The 25,350-nt window shown below is 40.5% G+C and overlaps 1 protein-coding gene across 7 annotated transcripts; it reads right to left on the reverse strand.

The window, feature by feature from the left end:
• Nucleotides 1–688: 688 nt before the first annotated feature.
• On the reverse strand, nt 689–24,066 carry LOC120301590 (zinc finger protein 91-like). Of its 7 annotated transcripts, none has more exons than XR_005554947.1 (7): nt 10,199–10,322; nt 8,915–9,515; nt 8,414–8,528; nt 7,850–7,917; nt 5,470–5,599; nt 2,014–3,964; nt 689–1,570 (listed from the first exon to the last, which is right to left on the reverse strand). XR_005554947.1 is itself a non-coding variant. In XM_039329032.1 (7 exons), the coding sequence occupies exons 2-7, from the start codon at nt 23,101–23,103 to the stop codon at nt 2,130–2,132; spliced, it is 4,245 nt and encodes a 1,414-aa protein (XP_039184966.1). In that variant the 5' UTR covers nt 23,104–23,256; nt 23,929–24,066; the 3' UTR covers nt 689–2,129. The 7 variants fall into 7 exon arrangements, 5 of the variants coding, with proteins under 5 accessions (XP_039184966.1, XP_039184961.1, XP_039184962.1 ...); XR_005554946.1 differs by having other exon boundaries at nt 1,674–3,964; XM_039329032.1 differs by lacking the exons at nt 5,470–5,599; nt 7,850–7,917; nt 8,414–8,528; nt 8,915–9,515; nt 10,199–10,322 and adding exons at nt 16,474–18,511; nt 20,552–20,681; nt 21,576–21,643; ... (1 more) ...; nt 22,666–23,256; nt 23,929–24,066 and having other exon boundaries at nt 689–3,594.
• Nucleotides 24,067–25,350: the final 1,284 nt, after the last annotated feature.

The raw sequence follows: 25,350 nt of genomic DNA on the forward strand, positions 1-25,350 counted from the left end.
GAGAAAAAGGTCGAAGTAGTGGATGTTGCAGAAATTTTACCTCAGACAAAGCTCCTTGGAGGACAAATGAAGAGGGGGGGGGGGGAAACGGCGTCTCATCTGTGACTGCAGAAAAAGTGGAATCACAAAATGAAGGAAGGAAAAAATTGAAAGGGAATATAAAGCTCAAATACTGAGGGGAAAAAAAGAAATGTTTTATTCATGGGTTGAGTAGGGAATTGACCTCAGGAAATGTGACAAGGAAGCATAAGAGAATTTAAGGCAAGGGGAAAATATTTAGATCATGAGTAAACAGAAAAAAATAAAAAAGCAAAAGAACTTTGATTTCAGGCACAAGACTTGAAGATACCACTAGTTTGAAAAGATTTATTTGCATTTGGAGCTCACAATGTCTGTGGGGAGGGAGATCAACGACAATGAGTGAAAAATTAAATGGAGGGGAAGTGTTTAAAAAGCAGTTTTGAAAGAATGGAGTTAATTTTTTATGTAGTTAATTTATTTATTATCTTTATTCCTTTGTTCTTCGTATTGATCTGGAACCATTAATGAGCAATATTTGAATAAACATTTTTCAACCCAGCAGGAGCCTCTGAAAGTCTAAAATATGCCTCCCAATCAAAACTTTCAAACATATTGTGTCAATTTTTAAGATAACCAAGGGAAAGATAACACTTGTTTACCCACAGCATCAAATGTAGACTTTTTATTAGCCTTTGTCACACCATAGAAAGGAAGAACACCAATGCTTGAGAAAGTCTTTTGCACATCTATTTCAGGGGCTTATCATTCTGGCTCCTTTTTTAAGAGGAATTTTCTTCCTGAAACTCTTTTCACATACTACATTGACTTCTATTTGATTATTGTCTAACATTATGAGAGTCCTTTGACCAAAAAAAGTTCCTTGCTTCTGCATTCATAGTGGCTGACTCAGGTCTCTGTTCTTCACAGTAGAAGCAAGTTGGACCAGTTTATTGTATTTTAGAATAGAATAACAGTTGGGATTCTGTAGGTCATCTATCCAGAAGTCCCCAACCCCTGGTGCGTGGACCGGCACCAGTCCGCAGCATGCCAGCAACTGGGCCATGCAAACAAGCGAAGCCCCATCCACGGGATGCAGGCAGCACACGAAACCATGCCCTCTCCGGTTGGCGGAAAAATCTCTCTCCATGGAACCCGTCCCTGGTGCCCAAAAGGTTGGAGTCCGCTGATCTATCCAACCCTCCACCCAAGCAAGAGACCCTACACCATTTCTGACAGATGGCAGTCCAGTTTCTTCTTGGAAGCTTCCAGGGATGAAGCTCCCACAAGTTCTATAGGCAATCTGTTCCATTGGTTGACTGTTCTGTCAGAAAAATTCTTATTTCTAGGTTGAATCTTTTGTTGATCAGTTTCCATCCATTATTCTTTCGTCAGGAAGGATTGAAGTCATTTTTCTGAAGTAATTTTTACTAATTTCATACTGTTTTATTTTGGTCCCCACAGATTTCCAAAGATCTCCCTTCTTGCTTGATCACTTGTAATGTCAGCACACTGGAGTTGTTTTCATTCTCATCCTCTTGAGTACCCCTAACTTGGGAGTAAAAGAAAAACAAAAAAGGAAAGAATTGTAAAATTATGAAAAAGAAGGAAAGTTTAAACCATGGGAAGTGTCTGTGGATCAGTTGAATTTTTACCTGCGTATCTGCTGTAGTGGAAGAAAGACTAATCGAGCTTTGTCTTGAAGAGATGTATCAAAGAAATGCAGTTCCTTCTGCTGCCTGAGGAAGCAGCACCTATTATAAACCTATCAAGAACTATAATCAACTGGAAACTAGGATAAATGTAAACTTTAAAAAAATATTTTATTGATGTGCAATAGCAACAGCCACTTTCAAATGGCAGTACTTTAAAAAATCCACTGTTCATAATTATAAACTCAACTCTTTCCTACAATCAAAGACGAGCATAAAGAGGGTTGGGTACACTCAATTAAGCATAATTATTTAAAAGTTAACATAATTAAAACAGACATACCCATGCTTTTTTTCCCATTGGTTAATTCATCTCCCTGGTACCATCAGCTGTGAGGGTCAGACTTAAAACCGTAGCTTCATTAGTTCAGCATACACAAATTGGAAATGCAGATTTAATCAAATCAAAAATTTACATAGATTCTCACCCAAATGGACCTGTGTATGGGAAATTAGGTCATTTGTTGTCTTGAAACTCTTTCCACACTCTTCACATTTATATTGCTTGTCCTCCGTGTGGATCCTTTTATGTCTCATAAGAGATGACTTTTGACAGAAACCCTTTTCACACTCCATGCATTTATATGGCTTCCCTTCTGTATGGATCCTTTTATGTTTCATAAGAGGTGCATTTTCACAGAAGCCCTTTCCACACTCCATGCATTTATATGGTTTATCACCTGTGTGGATTCTTTTATGGGAAGTAAGATTACTGCTTTGAGTAAAAGTCTTTCCACATTCCATGCATTTATATGGCTTCTCCCCTGCATGGATTCTTTTATGGGAATTAAGATTACTACTAGTACTAAAACCCTTTCCGCACTCCAAGCAGTTATATGGTTTTTCCCCAGTGTGGATCCTTATATGTTTTGTAAGGGATGCATTTTCAGAAAAGCTCTTTCCACACTCTGGGCATTTATAAGGTCTCTCCCCACTATGCATCCTTTCATGGGAGGTAAGATTACCCTGTTGACTGAAGGCCTTTCCACACTTCACACATTTATATGGTTTCTCTCCTGTGTGGATCCAATTATGGGAAGTAAGTTGGCTGCTATTAGTGAAGCTCTTTCCACACTCCATGCATTTATATGGCTTCTCCCCTGCATGGATTCTTTTATGGGAATTAAGATTACTACTAGTACCAAAGCCTTTTCCACACTCAAAACAATTATATGGTTTTTCCCCCGTGTGGGTCCTTTTGTGCTTCGTAAGCGATGCATTTTCAGAGAAGCTCTTTCCACACTCTCGACATTTGTAAGGCCTCTCTCCACTGTGCATCCTTTCATGAGAAGTTAGATTACCCTGTTGACTGAAGGCCTTTCCACACTCCACACATTTATATGGCTTCTCTCCTGTATGAATCCTTTTATGGGAAATAAGTACACTCTTTTTAGTAAAGTTCTTTCCACACTCCATGCATTTATATGGTTTCTCCCCTGTGTGGATCCTTTTATGGAAAGTAAGGGAACCACACCTACTGAAACTCATTCCACACTCTCTACATTTATATGGCTTCTCCCCTGTGTGGATCCTTTTATGGGAAGTAAGATGACTGCTCTGAATGAAGGTCTTTCCACACTCTCTGCATTTATATGGCTTTTCCCCTGTGTGGATCCTTTCATGTTTCAGAAGGGATGCATTTTCACAGAAGCCCTTTCCACACACACTGCATTTATATGGCTTTTCCCCTGTATGGATCCACTTATGGGAAGTAAATTGGCTGCTTCTTCTGAAACTCTTCCCACACTCCAAACATTTATATGGCTTCTCTCCTGTGTGGATCCTTTTATGGATAGTAAGAGACCCATTTTCACAGAAGCTTTTCCCACAGTCCATGCATTTATATGGCTTCTCTCCTGTATGAATATTTTTTTGAGATGTACCTGGTCTATTTTTATGACAAAAACTCCAAGTCCAATTGAATTTTTTTCCATTGTCCCTATACACCTGATCTTCTCCTTTGGTTTGGATTGGACAGTGTTCATTTACATCTAATTCATTTTTGAATTGTCGTATATGTTTCTCAAAATATTTTTTCTTCATTTTCCTTTGTTGGGCAAGAAAGTCTTTCATCAGAGCTTCAATCGAAGATAAGCTTTCCTGATTCCAATTTTTTAGTTGTTTTTTCTCATGGCTTTCTAGTTGCACTTGCACTGCAGGCTTCTGTGTGCCGTCTCCAGAGCTCACCATTGGGAATGGTTCCCCAGAATCGTTATTCTCCTCCCCATTATTACCTTCAAAGGAAAAGAGAAATGGCCATGAAAGTAGAGAAAAATATCAAATTATAGGAAGTCACACAGAATATAGAATAGGGTTAGAAGGGACCTTGGAAATCTTCTGATCCTGTGGCAGGAATCTTAAACCATTCCAGATAAATGGGTGTCCAATCTTTTATTGTTAAACCTCTACTGATAAAGCTCCCCCAACCTCTTATTTTATTTTCATTTTATTTTCTAATTATCTGCAATTATCAAAGTGAGTTACCCCGTATTTTCCGGCGTATAAGACGACTTTCTAAACCCCGAAAATCTTCTCAAAAGTCGGGAGTCATCTTATACGCTGGAATATACGCGTAGCTGTTCTCTGAATTTAAAACCAATTTGCCCCCTAGTGGCCAGCCTTATTTTTTTTTTTACAGAAATAAGCACTAACAGGACAAAGCTTTCTAGCAGCAAAGGAATGGAGCTCCTATTGTGCTCATCTATAAACAGAAATTCAATATTGTACTGTATTTTCTGGCATATAAGACGACTTTCTAAACCCTGAAAATCTTCTCAAAAGTTGGGGGTCGTCTTATACGCCCAGTCGCCTTATACGCCGGAATATACGGTACCTTTGAATGAAGCAAGACTCAAGGGAAATATCCAAGCAAGTATTAGAAAACCTAACATTTATTGAGGGGAGCCAATTTCAGCAGGGACTTGTAAAAACTATTAATTTTTCTCTTAGCAAAATCATATGGTTGCAAGGAAAAAAACAGTTCTTCAGTTAACCCTAAAAAACATATTTGCAATAGAAAACTGGCCCATTTTGCCCTTAATCCAAAGGCTCAGGGTAGATTGGAAAAGGGAGAAAAGTCATTAACACAAGAGCCTAAACATCATCTATCTCCTATTTACAACACAGTCCTTTCGACAGTTCCAAAAGAACACCCACTTGCACCATTCAGGAGACCCTGGGGGCCCAGATAAACTTCCAAGGGGCCTCAACAACTCTCAGACAGAGTGCTAACGACCAGATGACTGCAAGGAATATAAATCCTTTCATTCCCCACCATTCAGTCAGAACTGAAGAAGCTTCTTGGATGAGAAGTGAAAGATCTTCAAGGAAAAACAAAGAAAGTCCAGTTGCCTCTTGAAAAAGTACCTTTGGGACAACCATGACCGGGATGACTGAGAATCTCTCTAGATACCAAGAGCCTAAAGAAATGATAATCCTCCATAATATAGGTGTGATTTTTATTTATAGGTTCATTTGCTGCCCATTTGTCAAGTGATGGAGTGGAACATCACCTAAATCCAAGGGTTAGTTTCTTACTGACATGCTGAAATAGAAATGAAAATAAATCACCAGATGAGAAATGATACAGAATTCATCTAAACAAGAAGCCAATGACCAGATCTTCTTACTTCTCCCTCACAAGAGATAATATACGGTTGGAGAGTTTTAATAAAAAATAATTGATGGGACTACAAAATGTATTCTTAAACTCTATGATAGGAGAATAGCAAACCCATACACAGAGAGGCCACATTCCTTTGATTTTCCAGCATGACTTCCCAATGCAGAACCTTTTGGTGAGCGTCCAGCTGAGACCACTCCTCCTCGGAGAAATACACAGCCACCTCTTCATAGGACACCAGACCCTCCTGAACAAAGACAAAAAGAACAAAAAAGACCCAGGAGGATTTACAAGACCTGCCCTATTTTGTAGAAACTCCTAAAGCAAAGGTAACAAAGATTTTATCAACATAATATAGATTCTGCAGGATTTTTAATGCCAATCTATTGCCTAGTTTCCTTATCTCTCTCTCTCTCTCTCTCTCTCTCTCTCTCCCTACCTACCCACTCTATCTATCTATCTATCTATCTATCTATCTATCTATCTATCTATCTATCTATCTATCTATCTATGTCTGTCTGTCTGTCTGTCTGTCTATCTATCTATCTATCTATCTATCTATCTATCTATCTATCTATCTATCATTTTAATGTGAAAAAGAAAATACACTCTCTTTTTGTTCTGTGCTTTTACCTATCAGGACATAATAAAAATCATCTGGTCCTAAGCAGTTCTTAAAAGTAGTTAAATACAATCTCAGATGAATATCACATGGCATATTACACCATGCCATCATTTATTTTACAAAAGGAAAGCCAAAATGGAGAAGCCACGTGTGGGGGGAAAAAGCACACTCTATGATTCAATAGCATGTAGAACCATCTTTAGCAGCAATAACTGGAGGTAATCATTTTCTGTATGACTTTATCAGTCTCTCACTCCACGGTGGAGGAATTTCGGCCCACTCTTCTTTACCACATTGTTAACAGTTCATTGAGGTTTATGGGCATCTGTTTCTGCACAGCTCTTTTGAGGTTCTGCCACAGCATTGCAATTGGGTTGAAGTCTGGACTTTAACTGGGCCATTACAACACCTTGATTCTTTTTCAGCCACTCTGTTGTAGATTTGCTGGTGGACTTGGGATCGTTGTCCTGTTGCATGACCCAATGTCAACCAAGCTTTAGCTGTCAAACAGATGGCCTCCCATTTGACTCTAGAATACTTTGGTATACAGAGGAGTTCATAGGCAATTCATTGACTGTGAGGCTACGAAACAAGCCCAAATTTCTCTGAGCACTGCACGATCTGACCTTGGGGTGAATTTGCTGGGATGTCCACTGGGAAAATTCGCAAATGTCTTGAAAGTTTTCTATTGGTGAATAACCTCCCTCACTGTAGATTTTAAATTGTTTGGAAATAGCCTTAAACCCTTCCCAGATTGATGGGCAGCAACAAATTCTCTTCTAAGATAACTGCTGATGTCTTTATTCTTTGGCATTTTGTTAACACATACCGCAACACTGGAGACCAGCAAATTCATAAAGAGATAGTCATGTGGCCAGTGTGACTATATGCCAAAGCACATAGAACACTGCAACCTTCCCACTAAAGTGGTACCTATTTATCTTCTTGCATTTGCGTGCTTTCAAACTGCTATTTTAGCAAGATACTTTCTTGCATTTCAGAAAAAGGCTTATGGTGTCTTCAGAAAGAACAATCCTGTCCATGCTCAACACCTTCATGAAAGTGCTGGGAAAAATCAGCCAGGCTTTTAAGTAGGGTTTCTTCAATATTTAGAGCCACACAATTCTATATTCTTCTCCTCATTTATTATAAGGAAACCATTACTACTAGTCTAAGCCATCACGGCTGAATGGGAGATAAGATAGTGGGGAAAATTTTGCGGGAAGGATAATTTTCAGGCTGTGCAAAGCTGGATTGTTTGGCCTTCAAATCCAGGCACAAATCGGAGGATTAGAAATTACTCTGCAAGCCAAAGGTGTTTTGATAATGTGCTCTTGTAGGACAATATTTATTTAAAAGACTATTCCACCTGGCCACCTTTATAGATTTTAATAGTCTGCTTTATTTTTCAGTTTGATGCACTTATTTTTGTTTTCACTTGTGATAAAAAAGGCTTTTAAAAATTTTAAAGTACTTATTTTTCGGCAATCAAACTAAAGTACAAAAAGAAGGAATCTATTCAATAAGTGTACGGCTATAATAAAGTTATATATTAAATTATTATAAATTTTAATAATAGAAAGAGTAATTAGAAAAACGATATTTAACAGCTAGCCTTGAAAAATATTTCCTAGTAATAATCTAAGAATAGAAATTACAAACCACCAGATCCAAACAAACAACTTCAAAGAAAACTAAGCTGACTGATAGCAACTTGAATCTTCTATTCCCCTTTCCACTTGATCAGGAAAACAAAAATAATCCAGCCCAAACAAGAGGAACAACTGTAAGGAGAAAATGCTTTGTACATCAGTTTCACTTCCTGAAGAAAAGGGAAAATATAAATCTAAAAAAATAATTTTCCCCTCTTACTTGATTTGGAGGTTCAACCACTGTTTCATCTCCATCATAAAAAGCAGACAACTTCATTTGACTCTTCCCTGTAAGGGATACAGAATTTTAAAATACGTAACTAAAGGAATAGGATGAGATCTTATATATCAGTGGTTCTCAACCTGTGGGTCGGGACCCCATTTGGGGTCGAACGACCATTTCACGGGGGTCGCCAAACAACGCAGTCTGCCATTTTTTCCCCCCTTTTCCTTAGCTGTGCTACTCCCTTTTATTCTACTGGCTTTTGAAAGCCAATAGAATAGACTTTCTTGAATAGAGTCTAATTCTATTGGCTTTCAAAAGCCAATAGGAATTGTCCAGGCTGTCTCTGCCCTGCTGAGCCCGCCAAAAGTCCCATTCTGCAAATGGTGCTGCACCAGTTGAGTAGTCCTCGACTTACGACTAGTTGAGTAGTCCTCGACTTACGACCGGTTGGGGGTCGCAGCATTAAAAAGGTTGAGAACCACTGTTCTATATGATAGAAGACATAAAGAAGATGAGACAGCTGGAATGTCTCTGGGTAACAGGAAGACCTTGGATTACCTCCTGAGATATCCTGACTTGGATTTTCCTTAGGGATCCTCCTGAAAAGCACCTCCTGAGAAGGATTTGATGGATTTCTTCTTCCCTCATGATCTCTGATCTCCACCGCAAAGGACTTGAAATAGGAGGCAAGAGTAAAGAAGCAGAATTAACGGACATCCCACACCATGGATTATTGTTCTCTGAACACAACTTCAAAGTCCCCAACGTCAACAAGGAGGCAGTAAAGAAAGGAACTGCTATCCCAATTGATACCTAGTTTGTGTAATGAAACAACAGCAAGAAAACAAGCAAGCTCAGGAAGCACAAATGACTCCTCATTTCAACCCTGAGCTACAAATATTCTTCTTTATTGGTAATTTATCTACTACAATGGATAATGGAACAATGTCCTACACAAATTAGTGTGATATATCCACATTTTATGAGTGCAAGAGACGTCTGGGAGGGAAAGAGAAATCAAACCATTATTTATTCACTCCCAAGATGATGGTCTCTCACCTGCAACTCAGCCTGCTCCTTCTGCTCTTCCACCTGGCTCAAGAGGAAGCCTTCAGCCAGGGCCACAGCCTGGGAACTGGTTTCTGCTCCACACTCTCGCACCCAGTTCTCCACCTCTGGGGAAAGAAGGACCAGCAGCTGCTCCAGAACCACCAGGTCCAGCATCTGCGCTTTAGTGTGTCTTTCTGGTCTCAGCCATTGCCTACAAAAGTCGTGGAGTCGGCTGCAAAGTCCTCGGGGACCCTCAGCCTCCTGGTATTGAAGGCTCCTGAAGATCCAGGGCTGAAATCCTGAACAGATTATGGCTTCCTCCTCCAAGATCTTCTGCCCAGTTCTTGCCCAGATCTCACAGAACCCAGGCTGAGGAGCTGAAAGACCTTTTCCAGTTCTCTCACTTCCTAAAGGTTGTGTCTCCATTCTTTCTCTGTCCTGTAACACAACTCCAAAAGTGCCTAAGGAATCTTGTAGATCTGCAAATGCCTTTTCATTCATAGGACTGTTTCTACAGCCATTGGAATAACTATAGGCGGCCAATGAGCGCTCTTTTCTCAAGGGATAATTTTACATGCCAAGAAGTTCAAATGGCTTCCAGTTTCTGTATCTGAGATGGAAAAGAAAATAAGTAAATAAACTCCAAGAATAAGAAAGTGGAGACTTTAACCATTGAACAACAGTCATCTCCGTGGAAGGATTTTTCTAAACTGGAATGGGATTGCAGTGGCGTTGAGCAGATAGATCCTGTTTTTATGCATGTACGTGTGTATTTGTGTGAGTATGGTACACTATTTTTTTTCGTATATGGAAGGGCTTCCATTTTCATAACCTAAATCTACATTTACCTCGGAGGAGTATTCATACAACCTACCAAACACGTGAACAAACCATGGAAACTCAGTTCACATGAACTGAGGAAATGATTCTGGTCTGAAGATGCCCCTTTTCCCCTTCTCAGAGTGGTCTTTAGAGATCCGAGTCTCCCTCTGAGAGGCAGGCAGGTTCACTTCACACAATGTTGCCTCCTCCTCGCCCGGCCTCTCTCCTCTCCTGTTGGGCCTCCGCCAGGCGGACCCTCCCCTCCCCCCTCTTCTTCCCGGGACACGGGACGGGAAGGAACTCCCGGATCCCAGCCGTCTTCCCGGGATCACCTGTTCTTCTGCAGCTATTGCTGCTCTGGAGCTCTGCTTCCCCCCCTGCACGGAAGGGGCAGCTGGGGAACATGGGACCTGGGATCGGGCCAGGTATCCCCCTCTTCCGCCTCCCTCTGCATGGGAATAGTCCACCCACCTAAGACACGTGTGAATCTCTTCCTCCGCGAGACTGTCTCGCAACCTCTTCGCCTTCCGTGGAGCTCAAGGGATTGAGGAGAGCGAGTGCGGCGTCCTAGAGCGGCAAGCGTTTATAATGCCACGCCTTCTCTGCCAGGCCAGCTGTCACGTTTGCCCTCCAGTGGACCAATGGGAAGGCCGTTTAAATTTGCTTACCCAATGGGGAAACACCCGGTTTTCCCTTCCTTTGGCAAAGGGCGCCGCCTGTCGGATTCTGGACAAAGTGCCAGGATTCCCCGAAAGGGCGAGAAGGGGGAGAGCGTCTGAGGGGAAGGGAGAGGGCAGGGATGATGGGCATGGGAGTGGGAAAAAAGAGACTTCTCAATGGTTGCCTGTCTGAAAAAGGTTGCGGCGTCTCATGAGGGAGGAAAAATTTCCGATCAGGAAAATTAAAGTTTCTGACGGTTTTTATTTCTTCAATATATACAGCTGTTCTTGTCAAATTCACGGCTCTGTGTGCCTAAGAATAATTGGAAAGACCGAGTGGCAGCTTGTGACAAAGGAAATAACGCTGAAGGAAAACAAATATCGAAAGAAAATCAGTTCCAGAATGAGGGAAAATCTGGAACTGGTCAATGTTCCATAAGTTTTACCTCACAAAGAGGCTCCTTGGAGAAATGAAGAGAGGGCAAATGGCGTCTGGTCTGTGACTGGAGAAGAGGTGGGAATTCAAAATGAAGGAGGTCAAGTAGTGAAAAAGGAGGAAAAAAGAACAAAAATCTATTTTACTTTTGAGTATGGGATTTACCTCATAGGGAAATATGAGTTGGAAACTTAAGATCATTATAGAATTTAAGGCAACTGGAAGCATCTTCCCTTTTCTTCACCCAGGTGGATACCGTGCAGTGTGCAGAGAAGAGCAACAAAGATGATCAGGGGACTGGAGGCTAAAACATACGAAGAACAGTTGCAGGAACTGGCATTGCTAGTCTAGTGAAGAGAAGGACCAGGGAAGACATGGTAGCAGTTTTCCATATTTGAGGGGCTGTCACAGAGGAAGGGATTAACCTATTTTTCAAAGCACTTGAAGGTCGGACAAGGAATAATGGATGGAAACTGATCAAGGAAAGATTCAACCTAGAAATAATGAGAAAGTTTTTGACAAAACAATCCATGGAACAGATTGCCTTCAGACGTTAGAGTTTCATCAGTGGAAGTTTTCAAGAAGAGACTGGACTGCCATCTGTCAGAAATGTAGGGTCTCCTGCTTGGGCGGTGTGTGTTGGATTAGATGACCTACAAGGTCCCTTCCAACTCTCTTATTTGAATTCTGTGTGCAATGCAGGCATTCATGCAGAGAAAGAGAGCATTTAAATGGGGCACAGCAAGGAGGAGCCCCCCCCAGTTCAGGAAATTTTCTCAATATAACTTTTTTTTCAACTTTAAAGCCATCTTCACCATTCTATTTCTAAGAATGTTTCTGGAGAAGGTTACATCCCTGCTTAGAGGGCGGGAAGGAAGAGCCAGGAAATAGTATTCAGCAGTGTTTTGTAGAAGATAATCCTACTTTTTCTAAATTGGTATTAGGATTGCCATGGCACTGAACTGTCAAGTCCTTGTGTGTTTCTGTTATACAGAATTTTAGGCTTTATTATTAGCTTTTTTCCAGTAATTTTATTGAAGATTATATTATACAAAGTATATTGTACAGAAGTATGTTAAAAATAAAACTGCAGAATAAAATACAAAAACAATTTTTTTTCTTTTAGTCTCCAGCATGTATAATCAATATTAATGACTTATCACTTTTAAAATTCAGCTAAACTTCTTCATTCCATACCTCACCTTATTCCCAATAAGTCCATCTCTAAATACGTATCTCTTCATGTTAATCAGTAAAAGACCAATAAGAGTTATCTGAAATAATAACATAGGTATTACGAACTATATCTATTACAGGCAGTCCTCCATTTGCAACAGCAATTAGGACCAAAATTTCCATCTTTATGTGGTCTCTAGACATTACTGCATCTTTTAGCAACAGCAGTTCTGGCAGTCCTGGTTGCCATTGTTAACTGAATCTAATGGTCCTAAAGTGTGGCAACTTTGTGCCGGGTTCCCACAACCAAAGTCAGTGGAGAATCCTGCAGGAAGTTGTGAGTCACAGGCAAATCATGAGCAGGCCAACCAGCATACCCTCCCCTCAGTGTGGTGCCATTTGTGCACCCTTCCACTCCCTGAACAGAACATTTCTTGCGTATCCCTACACACCTACACCACATTTCCCATGCATCCACCTTGATTCTTCCCTACACTCCCACTCAGCCCCTTGCTCCTTCCCCCACTTATTTTGCCAATAACATTTGGGGGATTTCACTGGAGAAAGCAATTATGTTTGGAAGAGTTAACAGTAAGAAAACCAGGCCACCAAAGACGACAGTGGCTGAACATCAATACTGACATCACCCAGAGTATAAAACAACTCCAAAAAAAAGTGCAAGATTGGAAGATATGGAGAGACCTGGCCCATAGAAACACCAACAACTGAATGGATAATATCACCATCAACAAATGAGGCTGGAAAAGCAGATGGTAACAAGAATAAGCAGAGGAAGAAAATGAATCTACAAAGGGGATAGAGCAGGGGTGTCAAACTGCCACCCCACGAGCCAGATGCATCATGCCAAAACCGTGCACACCCCAACTCCAGCAATGGGGGAAAAGTTGTAATACGTTGCAACATGATAGAGGATTGAATGGGATAGAGGATTGAATGAATCTCTGCCTGCAAATTCCTGCTATAGAGAAAGGAATAATGATCAAGTTTTGTCTTATTGAGACACACCAGGTATATATTAATCAGACAGAACTCCTTCAACTGATTGGGGAATCTGCTCTTGTTAATTATTGGCCCAGTTACATCACTGTGAGGCCAGTTCATGTCTTTATCTCCACAGAACCTCATTTTTGCTTTGGAATCTCTCTCTTAGCAAAAATCAAAATCTCATTTTCACAAGGAAGGAAGGAAAGAAAGTTAAAGCACAAGTCTTAGTTGTCACTTTTAATTTAGTATCACCATTATTCAATAGGCAGTTCAATACAGGTAATCCTAGACTTAGGACTGGTTGTTTAGTGAACTTTGGAACCCCAGAAGCTACCACAATCCAGTTACAATGGCTGCCTCCCCAAAATCATGCGACCACATTCTGGGCACTTGGCAATCAGCTCACCTTATGGCCTTTTGTAGCATTCCATGGTCACATAATTGTGATTTTTGATGTTTTTGCTAGTTTCTACCAGTTGGCTGCTAAAATGGATTCATTTAATGATTACTCTTTGCTTAATGACAAGTGCCCCCCCCCAAAAAAACAACCACCCCACAAGAGTTTGGGCATATGATGACATGACTAAAATGTAATGATGTACAACCATCATTCCAGGCTCAATGACAGTCATAAATCAAGGACTATCTTATCACATTCCATTTCTCTGTATATTTTGATGGAACTTGAGTTCCCTTTGGATTGTAATATCCCTACAGACCACAGAAACCTTCTCCTGTACCTTTGCCAACTTGTTAGAACAAAGAAGTATACAGTCGTTTGATAAACTGAATGTATTGAGGAAGGGGAAAACAATTATAAAATGACTAGGCAAAAGAAGGAAAGTTTAAATTATGGGAAGGGTCAGTTGAATTTCTATCTGCTTGTCTACTATAATGGAATAAACATAGTAAAGCTTTGTTTTGAACAGCTGCATCAGGGAGATGCAGCTCCTTCTATTGCCTGGGGAGGCAGCACCTGTTAAATGACTGCCTGTTCGTATCCTTCTTAGAACCAGGATCAAGTGGGAAGAGCAAATAATTAACAGTAAATACTGTAGTGAGCCTTGTTAAGGAACAAGGAAATTCACATGTAAAAACACAATAAAGGCAACATCTTTCATAAAATTGCATGGCTCTCAATCTAAGATACTTAAAGTGGCCATTTTCTTGGAAGTGACCTCTAACTAGAACCTGCAATAAACATGAATTTAAGAAAAAAAATAATTCAGTTACTGATGTGGAATTGATACACAGGACCCAAAGCAAATAATCAAGAATCATTGCAGTAATTACTGATAATAGTGCACATTGGAGGAATTCCTTCTGGAAAATAGTGGCATACCTGCAGGCAAAAGGATGCACTATATTTAGAAAATTTCAGAAGGGATGAGAAAATGATAGAGTCATGCATATGCATAAGTAACAGATGATTTAAGCATAAATATTCATAATTAACAAACCTCAAGTCTTCGCTCTACTGTACTTTCTTCAATAAATAATAATTGTCTTAATGAAAAACATGAGTTATGCTGCCATATAAATGCCAATAGGACTTATAGAGAACGGGCTTTCTATGTTTCATTTACTAACAAGTCCCACTCATAAAAATTTGTTTTCCTCACAACCTTCAGATGACAATGCCTTCTGACCATTTTTCACACTTACCACCATTGCAGCATCCCCCTGGTCATGTGATCAAAATTCAGATGCTTGGCAACTGACTCATATTTATGACAGTTGCAGTATCCTAGGATCATCCTTTTGCAACCTCCTGACAAAAGTCAATAGGAAGGCAGATTCACCTAACAACGGTGTTTGTAACTTAACAACCGCAGCAATTCACTTAACAAATATGGCAAGAAAGGTCATACAATGGGGTAAAATTCACTTAGGTGTCTCACTTAGCAACAAAATTTTGGGCTCAATTGCGGTCATAAGTTGAAGACGACCCGTATTCATAATTAAAACAGCATGTGCCCATTCTTTTTATTTTCATTCATAAATTCATCTTTCTGTGGCTGCCACTTTTGAAGATCAGACTCAAAAATATCTTTCTTTCCTAGTTTAGTATATGTCAATAGAAAATGCATAGATATTTCTCTATTTATGAACAGATTATGTTCCGAGAAGCTGTTCTTAAGTCTGTTTTTTTATAAGTCCAAACAAACATAAAAAACATTTACAGTCCAGTTCTTCCCTTACCTAAGCAGTAGATTATGGTAAAACCTTACAACGATATAAGATCCTCTGTCAGAGTCAAAATGGCACATTTATCCATCTTCTTAAAGTAATGGTCCAGTGAACTTTTGACGCCTTGATCTTTTTTTTCCCCCATAGACACTGTAGTACTACACTGCACCACTGGATAGCTACAGACACCTTGGTGAAATGCTCAAAAGACCTGCATCACAAAAACCATGACAGTGCTTTCTTGATCAAGCTGAATTCCTCTGCCATCAACTTAGTCTGGGATCTCCAGTGGTTTGATCACTTTCTCGTTTTCACTGGTTTTGCAATTCCATGAGTTTGTTGCTGAATAGATACTCCATTTGTGTAGCTAGCAATTTCTTAAAGACCTCCAGGTCACGATGAAGCTCCTTATTGAAGGCAATTAAGTTGCTGTGACTCCGTCCCCCATTCAAACCTTTCAAAGTCATGAACAAACTGAGGGCACAGACGTTTCCACATCCTATTCATATTCTCAGAAGTGACCAGATGCCAGGCTGCATCAATATACTTGATAATAATAATATAAAGTTAGAAGGGACCTTGGAGGTAATCTAGTTCGACCCCCTGCTCAGGCAGGAAACACTATATCATTTCAGACAAATGGCTGTCCAGTCTTTTCTTAAAAACTTCCAGTGTTGGGAGTATTCATTGCTTCTGGAAGCAGGTTGTTCCACTAGTTAATTGTTCTTTTAGGAAATTTTTCCCTTAGTTCCAGGTTGCTTCTCTCTCTTTCCATCCATTGCTTCTTGTTGTGCCTTCAGGTGCTTTGGAGAATAGCTTGACTCCCTCTTCTTTGTAGCAGCCCGAGATATTGGAAGACTGCTATCATGTCATCCCTCGTCCTTCTCTTCATTAAATTGGACATACCCAATTCCATCAACCGTTACTTATGTTTTAGCCTCCAGTCCCCTAATCATCTTTGTTGCTCTTCTCTGTGCTCTTTCTAGAGTCTTGACATCTTTTTTTATATCATAGTGACCAAAACTCAATGCAGTATTCCAAGTGTGGCCTTGTATATTTCATAGGATATCCAAAACTGGCACATGGTCATCTGAACATGTGGCAAAGACAGATAATTTTTGAAGGTTACTATCACCCCTTTCTCACCTTCTCCAGCCATCCGGCACCTTTTAGGTTGGAACTGCAGGTTTGTTTGTACCACTAAAAATTTGTAACTCAAAAGTTCATAAGTAGAGGAATGTCCATAGATTTAACACTAAATCTGAATTTTCTCATTCAAATGGATCTGTGTATGGCAAATTAAGTCATTGCTCCGCCTGAAGCTCTTTCCACATTCAGAACATTTATATGGTTTCTCCCCAGTATGGATCCTTTTATGGAAAGTAAGGGAACCACTGTGACGGAAGCTCTTTCCACAATCTCTGCATTTATATGGTTTCTCCCCTGTGTGAATCCTTTTATGTCTCAATAGGGACCCATTTTCACAGAAGCCCTTTCCACACTCCACACATTTAAATGGCTTCTCCCCTGTGTGGATCCTTTTATGTTTCATAAGGGATGCATTTTCACAGAAGCCTTTTCCACATTCCCCACATTTATACGGCTTTTCCCCCAAATGGATCCTTTTATGGAATGTAAGAGAACCACTATGAATAAAACTCTTTCCACATTCTCTGCATTTATATGGTTTCTCTCCTGTGTGGATCCTTTTATGAGAAGCAAGGTGACTGCTCTGAATAAAAATCTTTCCACACTCCAAGCATTTATATGGCTTCTCCCCTGTGTGGATTCTTTTATGGGAAATAAGTTTACTCTGTTGGCTGAATCCCTTTTCACATTCCACACATTTATATGGTTTTTCCCCTGTGTGGATCCTTCTATGTCTCATAAGGGACCCATTTTCACAGAAACCCTTTCCACACTCTATGCATTTATATGGCTTCTCTCCTGTGTGGATCCTTTTATGTCTCATAAGAGACCCATTTTCACAGAAACCCTTTCCACACTCTATGCATTTATACGGCTTTTCTCCTGTATGGATCCTTTTGTGTCTCATAAGAGACCCATTTTCACAGAAGCTCTTTCCACACTCCATACATTTATACGGCTTCTCCCCTGTATGGATCCTTTTATGGGAAGTAAGATGACTGCTATTAGTAAAGCCCTTTCCACACTCTCTGCACGTATATGGCTTCTCCCCTGTGTGGATCCTTTTATGAGAAGTAAAGGAACTCCTTCGACAGAAGCCTTTTCCACATTCAAGACACTTATATGGCTTCTCCCCTGTGTGGATCCAGTTATGGGAAGTTAGTTGACTGCTATTAGTAAAAGATTTTCCACACTTCACACATTTATATGGCTTTTCTCCTGTGTGGATCTTTTTATGAGAAGTATGTTGACTTCTATTAGTAAAGCTCTTTCCACACTCCAAACATTTATATGGCTTCTCCCCTGTGTGGATCCAGTTGTGGGAAATAAGTTGACTGCTATTTGTAAAGTTCTTTCCGCACTCTCTGCATTCGTATGGCTTCTCTCCTGTGTGGATCCTTTTATGAGAAGTAAGATGACTGCTATTTGTAAAGCCCTTTCCACACTCTCTGCATTTGTATGGCTTCTCCCCTGTGTGGATCCTTTTATGGGAAGACAGATGACTGCTCTGAATAAAGCTCTTTCCACACTCCGTACATTTATATGGCTTCTCGCCTGTGTGAATCCTTTTATGTTTCACAAGGGATGCATTTTCACCAAAGCCCTTTCCACACTGTCTGCATTTATATGGCTTCTCCCCTGTATGGATCCATTTATGAGATGTAAGTGAACGGCTCTCACTGAAACTTTTTCCACATTCCATGCACTTATATGGCTTTTCCCCAGTGTGGATCCAGTTATGGGAAGCAACTTGACTGCTTCTTCTGAAGCTCTTTCCACATTCTAAGCATTTATATCGCTTCTCTTCTGTATGGTTCTTTTCACAAGATGTAAGGGATCCATTTTCATGATGAAGGGTGAAAGTCCAATTGTCTCTGGATATATAATCTTCTGCTTCAGTTTCTGTTGAATAGTGTTCGTTTACACCTAACTTGTCTTTCAACAGGTTTACATTTTTCCCAGTATATTTTTTCTTTATTTTTTCTGGCTGAACAAGAAAGTCTTGCATCTGAGCATCAATGGAAAACAAGCTTTCCAGATTCCAATCATTTTTCTGGTTTCTTTCATGAATTTGTATTTCCATTTCAACTTGAGACTTCTGTGTTTCATCTCCAGCATTGAATACTTGAAATGGTTCCTGGGTATCTTTATTCTCTTGCCCATTATTGCCTTCAAAGGAAAAGAGAAATGAAAATGCTACGTTAGGGGAAAAGATTAAACTGTAGAAGTCTTATGAATTTCCTAATGTTATTTTGGCAGATCCCAATATATTATATATTTGTTTATAATTATCCATACATATTTAAATTTCACCCAGAGTCAGCTTTGAGTTAAGAAAGAATCACAGTGCACATCTGAGGAGGTATTAGGAAAAAAATCTAATAATTATTGGATGGGTCAATTTCAGCAGAGATCTGTAAGAACTAAATCAGTTTTGAAACAAGTCTTTTTCTTCCCACCCAAACTACCTTCCTTCTACTATTAAATTAAAAATAATTAAAATTTAATTAAAATTAATTAAATTAAAAAACTTGTATTTTAGTGATTTACCTTTAACAATGAAAAGAAGATATTAACCAAAAATATGAAACAGAAAATCAAATAGAATTGATGGGAAAAACTGGGATTAAGATTGAGAACAAACTAAAATATTTGACTGTTACTATAACCAATAGGAACTCTATGTTATTTCAAAATAATTGCGTTAAGACTTGGAAAGAAATAAAGCATAAGTGAAGATAGGAGAAATTAAAATTGTCCTTGTTGAGAATATTCCTGTGACAAAAATGAATTTGTGGCTTAGAATGACACTTGTGTTTCAAGCAATGCCTTTTTTGAAAAGCGATGTAGCATTTCAGTAATGGCAGAACAACAGGTCCAGGTTTGTATGGGAAGGGAAAAACTACATATTGAATATCAAATTCTCCAAGATGCAGACGAAACAGGAGAATTGGTCTACCCAATCTGAAACTATACTTTGCAGCTTGCTGTTTGGTTTGGGTGAAAGATTGGGAGTTGCTGAGACATAAGATAATTTTAGAATTAGAAGTGCATGACCTGAGGTTTGGATGTCATGGATATTTGTGTTATGATAAAGTTAGGATTCATCTAGATTTCAAAAAACACAGTGTTAGAAATGCCATATTGAGAATATGGAACAGATGCAAAACTAGACTCTGTCCGAAAAACTTTGATGGCTCTTGGCACAAGAAACACATTACAGAAGAGAAGCAAAGATTAATGGATAATATGTTGAGAGCCATTAGAACATGAACAAGGAGAATACAAAATGAAATCAAGAGAGCAATTAACGGCAGAAGGATAGAGTTGTCATTTGTTTTCATATTGTTATCAGAAAAATTCAAGGTAGATAAAAGCATACATGGAATTCAACAACATGAGAGAATTTGAATTATAATTGTGAAGAAAGGATGAACATATAATTACTAAAACCTGTAAACAGGTTAAAAATGTACGATAAAATGGGCAAAGAAGTTTTGTCATAACATATAAATGTAAAAATGGGAAAATATGGGGTTGAAAGGAGTGAAGTGTACATTATATAATAATCCGGAAAGCTAGAAAATTTTGGATTGAAATACAGTGATGTAAAGAATTTTAAAGATCAATATCGAACTGAAATTAGAACATTTTATGTTAGTACTAATAAAGAGTGTTAACTATGATAACTGGAGCAACACTATTATATTCATAAAGATGGAAGGACTCTGAAAAAACTACAATGGGGGAAGGGTTGGTGAAGATGACAGAATTAACAGGGATGGCTAAATCAAATTCTTTGATCTGAGAAAGGACAATATCTACATTTATTAGTGACTGAAAACCCCTACTGGACTTTTTGCTGAAAAAAGAAAAAAAAAATCAGTTTGAAGATTACAAAGAATAAATTTTGGAAAGGACATGATGATGTAACCTTAAGAGACAAAGGCTATAATTGCATTTATAACCACTATTAAGAAGATTGGAAGCCACTTTATTACTTTTTCATGTTTTTTTCTTTTTTTCCTTTCTTCCTTGATTTTTTTTCTTATTCACTTATTACTTTATCTTCTTTATTTCTGCTTCAGTATTTGCATTGTTTTTATTCTGATATTTTTAATAAAACTAGAAAAATAAAGAGGTAGCTGCTGGCATCTAACTACAGAATGTCTTTCTGAACACTCTATTCGGGAGAAGTAAACCCCTTACCCAGAGAGGCCACGTTACTATGATTTTCCAGCATGACTTCAGAATGGAGCGCTTTTTGGTCAGGATCCAACTGAGACCACTCCTCCTTGGAGAAATACACAGCTACCTCCTCAAAGGATACAAGAGGCTCCTGAATAAGGAAAAAAAACAGAATAGGCCAAGGAGAATATACAGGATCTGTCCCACTGTTCACAAATTCCCACAGCAAAGATATGCACTAGGTTAAATGTTTGTGCTTGGTAGGATTCTCAAGTAGTGTTGGGAAAGAGGACAGAGCCAAAAGGCAGTGACTGAAGAAATATATTTGGCAGGTTTTATCAACTTAATTGATTCTGGCACACAATGAAAGTAATGCCACTTGCTGTCTGTCTGTCTGTCTGTCTGTCTCAGAAGCAACCTAGAACTAAGAAGAAATTTCCTGACAGTTAGAACAATTAACCAGTGGAACAACCTGCCTCCAGAAATTGTGAATACTGGAAACACTGGAAGTTTTAAAGTTTTTAAAGAGATTGGACCCCCATTTGTCTGAAATGGTATAAGGTTTCCTGCCTAAGCAGAGGGTTGGACTCCAAGGTCCTTCCAACTCTTGTTCTGTTCTGTTCTCTCTCCCCCCTCCCCCTCACCCCCCCTCTATATATAATCTATCTATCATCTATTTATCGATTGATCAATCAATCAATCAATCACTCTAATAATCCACCCACCCATCCATCCCTCATCAAAGATTCTGAGGATCCAAGAGACTTGCAAATGGGCCTTGGAAACACCATCTATCACTGACTCCAATCCTTTCTGTTTTTCCAGAAGGAAATGGGGGGGGGGAGGTGAATTCTTTCTAGCATTTCAGCAAAAGGCTTATGGTGTCAACTTGAATCTTCTATTCTCCTTTCCATGCTCAAGAACAAGAAAACATCCAAGCCAAAAGAAAAGGGAATAATGGAAAGAGATAATGCTATGTACACCAATGTGACTTCCCAAAGGAAAGGGAGAATACAAATTTCATAAATAATTTTCCTGCACTTACTTCAGTTGGAGGTTCAACCACTGTTTCAGCTCCACCAGAAAAATCAGAAAATTTCATTTTATGTTTCTCTGTGAGGAAGACAGAATATTGAAATGCACAATTAATAAAATAGTAGTAGGTATTCTACAGAAGAGAAGACAAAAAGAAGATAAGATAGCAGGGATCTCTCTGCGGAGTGGGAGACCATTACCTTTTGAGGTATCCTGATTTGGATCTTCCTCAGGGTTCCTCCTGAAAAGCAGCTCCTGATGGGGATTTGATGATCCCTCAGGATCTCCAATCTCCACAGCAATGGACTTCAAATAGGAGGAAGGAGAAAAAAAGAATTAACTGACATCAAACAACATGAAGTAGATTCTTGTCCTTTGAACATAATATCAAAGCTCCAATATCCATCAGTCAGGCTGAGGGAGAAATGAATGGAACAATGTCCTACAACAGTGGTGGCGAACCCATGGCACAGGTGCCAGAGGCGGCACTCAGAGCCCTCTCTGTGGGCACGTGCGCCGTCGCCCCAGTCCTAGGCCTTCAGCTGGCTTTTATAAAATCTTTTCACTTTAGGCCTCTGCCTCCATATACACACAAAAAAAGGTTCAATCAGTCAATTTCAACTTCTTGCGGGAAAAGATCTTGCAAAGTTGGAATTGATTGAACTTTTTAGTCCCACCCTGTCTGCTGTTACCACCGCAACCACACCCACCAGGCACCTGACGATGCATAAGTGGGTTTTGGGTTGCAGTTTGGGCACTCGGTCTCTAATAGGTTCGCCATCACTGTCCTACAAGAGTTAATAAAAATATAAATATCAATATTGTTGTAATATATTAATCAGCATTCAACTAGGGAGGACAATATGTGTATGTGTGTTAGTCTTTTAATGCATTTTTTTCTTTTTAAGGTCTTTTTTTTTTCAAAAAAATTGGTGATTTGTATTTTATATTTTTTTGAATAAAATAAAAAAGGATTAAAAAAAAGAATTAGTAAAATGCCTCCAAGTAGTCTGAAAGCTAGAGAAGTCTGGGAGGGAGGGGTGAACAATTCAAACCCATTCTTGATTCCCTTCTGGAGTCCGGAGACAAAGGTCTCTCACCTGCAACTTGACCTGCTCCTTCTGCTCCTCTGCCTGGCTCAGGAGGAAGCCTTCCGCCAAGGCCACCGCTTGGCAGCTTGTTTCTGCTCCACATTCCTGTACCCAGCTCTCCATCTCTGGGGGCAGAAGGGCCAAGAGCTGCTCCAGAACAACCAGGTCCAGTATCTGCTCTTTGGTGTGGTTTTCTGGTTTCAACCATCGCCGACAAAAGTCGTGGAGTCGGCCACAAAGTCCTCGGGGACCCTCAGCTTCCTGGTATTGGAGGCTCCTCAAGTTCCAGGGTTGAATTTTTGAAGAGATGATGGTTTCCTCCTGGAGGATCTTCTTCCCAGTTCTTGCCCAAATCTCCCCACAGCTCCCAGACTGAACAGAAGAGCCTTTTCTAGTTCTTTCACTTGCTAAAAGTTGCGTCTCCATTCTGTCTGTGTCCTCTAACATAACTCTAAATTTGTCCAACGGTTGTTGCGGATCTCCAAATGCCTTTTCAATTATAGGACCGATCCTATAGCCACCGGAATGGTCGCATCAGCTCCCCCCACCAAGAGATGATTTTACACACCAAAAGGGTCAAATGGCTTCCAGCTTCTGTATCTGAGATGGAAAAGAAAATAATTTCCTAGAATTAGAAAGTGGAGAATTTAACCATTGAGCAACAGTGGAAGAAAGTATTTTCCTAAACAGGAATAGGCTTGCAGGCATTAAGCAGAGAGCTCCTGTTTTGTTCATATACGTGTGTGTATGTTTGTGTGAGCGTGGTGCGCTATTTTTCCTTACAAGAAAGGACTTTCTTTTAAAAACCTAAATCTGTATTTACCTCCAAGCAAGGTTCACACAACCTGCCAAACCCCTCAAAAGTGAACAAACCCGGAAAGCTCTGTTCCCATCCAATGAAATGCCAGGAAATGACCTTGGCTGAGGATGCCTTCCTTCTTCTGGGTGGCCTTTGGGCCGCCGAGTCTCCCTCTGACACGCAGGCAGGCTCACACAATCTTGCTTCGCCCAGCTTCTCTCCTCTCCTGATGGGCCTCTCCCAAATCGGGTTCTTCCCAGGACACGGAGCGGGAAGCCCCCCACCCCCCCAATCCCCGCCGCCTTCCCGGGATCCCCGGTTCTTCTTCTGCTGCTGCTCTGGAGCTCCACTTCCCCCCCTGCATGGAGAGCGCGGCTTGGGAACATGGGATCCGGGATTGGACCCGGAGGAGGGCCGGGGCCCGGGTCTCCCCCTCCCCCGCTTCTTTGCACGGGAAGAGCCCCCACCCTCACCTGGGGCATGTCTGGAACTCTTCCCCCGCGAGACGCTCCCGCAGCCTCTTCGCCTCTTGCGGAGCTCCAAGGGTTAAAGGCAAGCGAGTGCAGCTTCCTAGAGCGGCAGGCGTTTGTGATGTCACTCACTTCGCAACCGCCTCTGGAAAGCCGACCGTGACCTTCGCCCTCTAGAGGCCCAATGGGGAAGCGCCTGGTGTTTCCTTCTCTTGGCAGTGGGTGCCCCCTGGTGGATTTCCTTTGCAATGCCAGGAGACTCTAGAGCAGGGGTAGGCAACCTTGGCTCTTTTATGACTCGTGGACTTCAACTCCCAGAATTCCTGAGCCAGCCATGCTGAGGAGAAATGGAGGGGTTTCCAAGCTGAGTCATGCTGGCTCAGGAATTCTGGGAGTTGAAGTCCACAAGTCATGAAGGGGCCATAGTTCCCCCATGTTGGCTCAGGAATTCTAGGAGTTGAAGTCCACGAGTTATTAAAGGGCCAAGGTTGCCTACCTCTGCCCTAGAGCAGTGTTTCTCAACCTTGACAATTTTAAGGCACGTGGACTTCAACTCCCAGAATTCCAAAGCCAGCAATGCTGGCTGTGGAATTCTGGGAGTTGAAGTCCACGTGCCTTAAAATTGTCAAGGTTGAGAAACAGCCCTAGAGTCTCAACATCTATTTTACATCCTGGTGACCCAAACTGGATGCAGTATTCCAAGTGTGGCCTTACCAAGGCATTGTAAAGCGGTATTAATACTTCACCTGATCTTGAGTCTATCCCTCTGTTAATGCAGCCTAGCACTGTGTTGGCTTTTTTGGCAGCTGCAGCACACTGCTGGCTCATATTTAAGTGACTGTCCATTAGGACTCCAAGATTCCTCTCACAGTTACTACTATTGAGCAAGGTACCCCCTATACTATACCTGTACATTTGGTTTTTCTTGCCTAAATGTAGAACCTTAATTTTTTCACCATTGAATTTCATTTTGTTAGATAGGGCCCAATGTTCAAGTCTGTCCAGATCCTCCTGTATCCTAAACCTGTCTTCTGGAGTGTTGGCTATTCCTGCCAGCTTGGTGTCGTCTGCAAATTTGGTGAGTTCCCCATCTATCCCCTCGTCCAGATCGTTGATGAAGATGTTGAAGAGCACTGGGCCTAGAACAGAGCCCTGGGGCACCCCACTACACACTTCCCTCCACATAGATGCAGTTTAATTAAATATTGAACTAAAGCAGTGTTTCCCAAACTTGACAATTTTAAGGCATGTGGACTTCAACTCCCAGAATTCCACAGCCAGCGTTGCTGGCTGTGGAATTCTGGGAGTTGAAGTCCTCATGCCTTAAAATTGTCAAGTTTGGGAAACACTGAAATTGTCAAGTTTGGGAAACACTGAACTAAAGAAATAAAAACCGACAGAAATCTTTGTATTTTCCTAACCGGA

Source organism: Crotalus tigris, unplaced genomic scaffold (assembly GCF_016545835.1).
Source record: "Crotalus tigris isolate CLP2741 ecotype Arizona unplaced genomic scaffold, ASM1654583v1 scf7180000024386.1433019, whole genome shotgun sequence".
NCBI lineage: Eukaryota > Metazoa > Chordata > Lepidosauria > Squamata > Viperidae > Crotalus > Crotalus tigris.

What these genes read in the sequence shown, in the direction of transcription:
- LOC120301590 (XM_039329032.1), bottom strand. Translation starts at nt 23,103, where the DNA reads ATGTTAGAGGACACAGACAGAATGGAGACGCAACTTTTAGCAAGTGAA. An exon ending in AGGAGCAGGTCAAGTTGCAG is followed by an intron (nt 21,872 to 22,665) that starts GTGAGAGACCTT and finishes TCCTATTTGAAG; the next exon opens with TCCATTGCTGTGGAGATTGG. An exon ending in AAATCAGGATACCTCAAAAG is followed by an intron (nt 21,644 to 21,765) that starts GTAATGGTCTCC and finishes TCTTCCTCACAG; the next exon opens with AGAAACATAAAATGAAATTT.